At 33.3% G+C, this 4,267-nt stretch overlaps 1 protein-coding gene across 2 annotated transcripts; it reads left to right on the forward strand.

The window, feature by feature from the left end:
• Window positions 1–777: 777 nt before the first annotated feature.
• On the forward strand, window positions 778–3,751 carry LOC135122636 (MFS-type transporter SLC18B1-like). 2 transcript variants are annotated; one of them, XM_064046940.1, is made up of 8 exons: window positions 778–1,147; window positions 1,559–1,728; window positions 1,780–1,927; window positions 1,979–2,162; window positions 2,218–2,524; window positions 2,607–2,702; window positions 2,969–3,283; window positions 3,329–3,751. In XM_064046940.1, exons 1-8 carry the CDS (start codon window positions 1,040–1,042, stop codon window positions 3,543–3,545), a joined length of 1,545 nt encoding a protein of 514 aa, XP_063903010.1. In that variant the 5' UTR covers window positions 778–1,039; the 3' UTR covers window positions 3,546–3,751. The 2 variants fall into 2 exon arrangements, with proteins under 2 accessions (XP_063903010.1, XP_063903012.1); XM_064046942.1 differs by having other exon boundaries at window positions 779–1,147; window positions 3,344–3,751.
• Window positions 3,752–4,267: the final 516 nt, after the last annotated feature.

The raw sequence follows: 4,267 nt of genomic DNA on the forward strand, positions 1-4,267 counted from the left end.
ATGCTCTCAAACTGACGTCTACTACGCACAACGGAGGATAAGCAAAATAACTTACTTGTTCAGCATCAACTTGGCATTTTTTGTGGCTAGCATCTTAGTTTTCGTCACACTGTTATGGCGAAGTCAATGCAATAGAAGAAGAAACCAAGTTTAAACTCCAACTTCCAATTCTTCGGCTAGGCCTAAGAATTTTATTTGTATTAGGAATTAATCACATGCAACTGTGTACTTAGTTATCATCATTCGTATTAATAATTTCATTATGTTGTATATCATCTGCCTTAGTTAGCCTCGTCCTCTTTTTTAATCATTTATTTACAAATTGATGTACCTACTGGAACAGTATGATTAATAGTCCTGCTAAGATTTATAGATAAATCAGTTTAGATCCAGCAAAACAATAAAATAAAAATGAAATGAACTTTGTGCTTCTTGACTATAATAGACATAATTGTCTATAAAGCGTAAATATTATTCCTTGATAACAGCTTATTTGTAAGATGGAGAACCTTATTTGAATTTTCCATTACTATCTGTGCCATCCTGTTATTAGTTAAATTTTCGTGTTCATTTTTTAGTTGTCCTCAGTCAAAAAAGCAACCGTAGAACTGATGATAATTGTGTTGGATAATTAAATATTTCTCTCACAACACAGCTCGAAGAAAATAATTTTTGTAACAAATGAAAACATCATTATCATAATCATGGCAAACCGATAAACTCTGTAAACTTTGAACCGAGACGTGACTCCTCCTTTATGTGTCCGATGGAGCCAAATCATTCGAATTTTGCGTTCAAATTCCTCAGCTTGTTGAAAAAGTGTTAGTTCCATTCGAGAAGAGTGTGACAATGTCACTTTTAGCAATATGGTAAATCGAACGTTCTTCTACAACAACTATTTAATATTTATGGAACTGTCGTACTTTTGCGTGGTCTAGTGAACGAAAACTTAGTGCCTGCATTAAATTTGTTTTTGTGCGTACAAAAACCAAAAACTGATAAACTGAGTGTTCTCGCATAAAAAAAGAACTGAGACAAAATGGTGCAGTTTACTAAACGACAGTGGCTGACGTTGATCGTGATCAGTATAGCTGACTTCTGTAATGCTATTTGTGTGTCATTACAAGCACCCTTTTATCCAGCTGAAGTAAGTCCTTGGTTTTATTTATAGTTTCTTCTTATTCCAACATAAAAATTCACATTTTCAAAATTAACGATGCTTTAAATAACAAGTTAAGCATATCTGTTCAAAGGAAAAAAAGTTTTGGTTCATTCTATATATATTACATTTTGATAAAATTTTCCTTAAAAACAGATTTATTAAAAACAAATTGCATCATCGAATTCAATATGAAAAATATTTGTCAGTAAAATAGTCTCCCTTTCATAATCATTAAAATCAATTAAACTTGATCTAATGATCCCTGGAACATATATTATTTTGTAAATCCATAATAAACGAAGCATGAAATTTAAAACATTTATCACAAATGACCTTAGCCTTTCCTTTACATTTTTAAACTTCTTCGTTCCTTACCCATTGTAAACCCGTTTATAGGCTGAACGCAAAGGATGTTCCGCAACAGAATATGGTCTAGTATTTGGTATTTTCGAATTAGTTGTTTTTCTAATAAGTCCTGTATATGGGCAACACTTGAACAAAATAGGGCCAAAGGTAACTTTCAATGGAGGAATATACACAACCGGAATTTGTGCCATTTTATTTGGGTATGTTTATCAAGGTTTAATCTTGATAGCACTAAAATTGGCGTGTTCTAGGCTCCTGGATAAGATTGATGGGCATTACCCTTTCATTATTTTAAGCTTCATTATAAGAATTGTTGAAGCAATGGGTAACGCTGCTTTTCTAACAGCAAGTTTTGCCATCATTGCTAAAGAGTTTCCTGATAATGTGGCAACGACTTTTGTAAGCTTTCGTAAAACTTGATTTTTTTTATTACTAATAAAAGACTTCTAGGCTTCTCTGGAAACCTTTTTTGGATTAGGTTTAATCGTAGGTCCCACAGTAGGCGGCGCTCTATATCAAGCGGGCGGTTACACGTTACCTTTCGCTGTGATGGGTTCAGCACTCTTTTTGTCCGCGATTTTAACTGCGTTAGTTCTACCGAAGCATGAAGATGGTACTGACAGAGAACAAGGACGTAAGATTTTAATGAGATGTTAAAATAACAACGCATTTTCAAACCGCTGTTACAGCTTCCATGTTTAAAGCTCTCCGAATTCCTGGTGTTCTTTTATCCTGTGCTAGCATAGTTGTCACAAGTATGTCTATAGGATTCCTTCAAGCTACGTTAGAACCACATCTACGTCAATTTTATTTAGCCCCGGTTATTTTGGGGTTAATGTTTGTGATAAACGGGGGCACGTACGCAATGACAGCCCCAGGATTTGGAATGCTCTGTGATAAGTATTGTCCACCAAAAGTTATTACAGTTTTAGGCACTTTGCTTGTAGCAGCAGGGTTTGCTTTGGTGGGACCGGCTCCTTTCATACCAACTCAAACGTAAGCATTTTCTTTTTCTCATAGAAAATACTACAAAAGTTTTAATACAAATCTTTTAAAAATAACAAAAATTTTCTTGTAGAATTCTATGGGTAACAATACTTGGTTTAGTACTACATGGTTTGGGGATCGCAGCTCAGTTAGTGGCGTCTTTCACGGATGCTCTTAGAACCAGCATGTAAGTACAAAATTCCCCAAACGGGACAAAGCATAAAATGGAACATTAAAAACTAATTAACAGATAACGTTAATTTAAGTTTTATTATGTTTAATAACACATATTATACATGGTTTCTTGAAGACTTAACAGTTTGGCACTGTAACGTTTATTACCCCACAAAAACAGAAAAGTCCAAAAAAATCCCTTAGATTTTACGTTAAATTCCGTAAATACAACAAATAACTGCATTAATAAATTTGTAATCAGCTTTTTTCTTTTTCTAGAGCACATGGTTTTCCGAACAACCTAGAAACTTTTGGTTTAATTTCTGGCCTATGGACAAGCACTTTCGCACTAGGAGCTTTCGTAGGCCCTTCAATCAGTGGTATTCTCTACGACAACATTGGTTTTCGAAATTCATCAATGTTCATTGTTGGTACCCATTTGTTCATCGGTTTCATAGTCGCCCTATTTATGATATGCAGCAAGAAACCGCCGACTTATGTGGAGTTAAAGGACGAAAAGCTCTTGGCCAATGGTGATGTAGAAACCAGCTATGGAAAATCTCAACAAGTTAGCGTTACAGAAAGTGTGAAGAGGTATTATACCTTAATTAATTTGTTTACTATTTTTTCTAATTTAAGTTGTTTTGTTTCTAGCATACGGTCTGTAGGAAATGGAATTTCAATCGAAAAAAGTAGACCGCCAGCTATGAACAGTTTGATTGCATGTAACAGCTATAAAAGCCAAGCCTGGCCGAAGAGAGACGCAACCAGTTTAACTTTGGGTCCGTATAGTTACAGCTACGGATCAGTTGACAGAAACGGACAGAGTACGTCGTATTTACAAGGAGTTGCCTAAAGATTTTATTTTTGTAAATTCGACACGATTATAGGATTAAGACGGTGTAGTGACATGATTTTATCAAATGGAAAACTTTATAAATAATTAAGACATTTTAAATTATTTTACTAAAATATTGTTCCTATTTTATTATGTGTAAATATAAAAGTCTCAGTTTTTAATTTATGTGCAAATAGTAATAAATATACGGCACCTAAAATGAACTGAATTCTATTTTTACCATCTATGTTTTTCTTGCAGCAGAAATAATAATAATATAAATAATAATAATAGTAATATTTATTGTCGAACAGAATACATCCAATTGTGACAATTTGAAAAAAAAAACTATTCCTAATAGATTTAAGATAAGAATGAAAACAAAACTATTTTTGTTAATTATTAATTTCTTAATTCTCTAACCAAAGAACTTAAAGATAGCTGCATAACATCTGTATTTACATCGAGGGAGTTAATTGCTCGAGAGATATTGTCGATTATACAACAGTAAATACCATAGTTTGTCTTATGAAAGTTTAACACAAAAGTTTCAGTACGACTAGCTGACCTAGGAATTCGAAACTGAAATAAACTGACCGATTCCTGAGCACTTTAAAACCAAAAATTATGTCACTTTTTACTTTTCTCGAGCCCAGAGTTTCTAGATTAGCTAACATTAAGCTATGTTCGTAAAAGTCAGTGTTATTTTTCAAAAAAATTTTATGATAACTTTTGTCTAG

Source organism: Zophobas morio, unplaced genomic scaffold, assembly GCF_036711695.1.
Source record: "Zophobas morio isolate AGI-343-1 ecotype UQ-CSIRO unplaced genomic scaffold, CSIRO_AGI_Zmor_V1 ptg000005l, whole genome shotgun sequence".
Lineage (NCBI taxonomy): Eukaryota > Metazoa > Arthropoda > Insecta > Coleoptera > Tenebrionidae > Zophobas > Zophobas morio.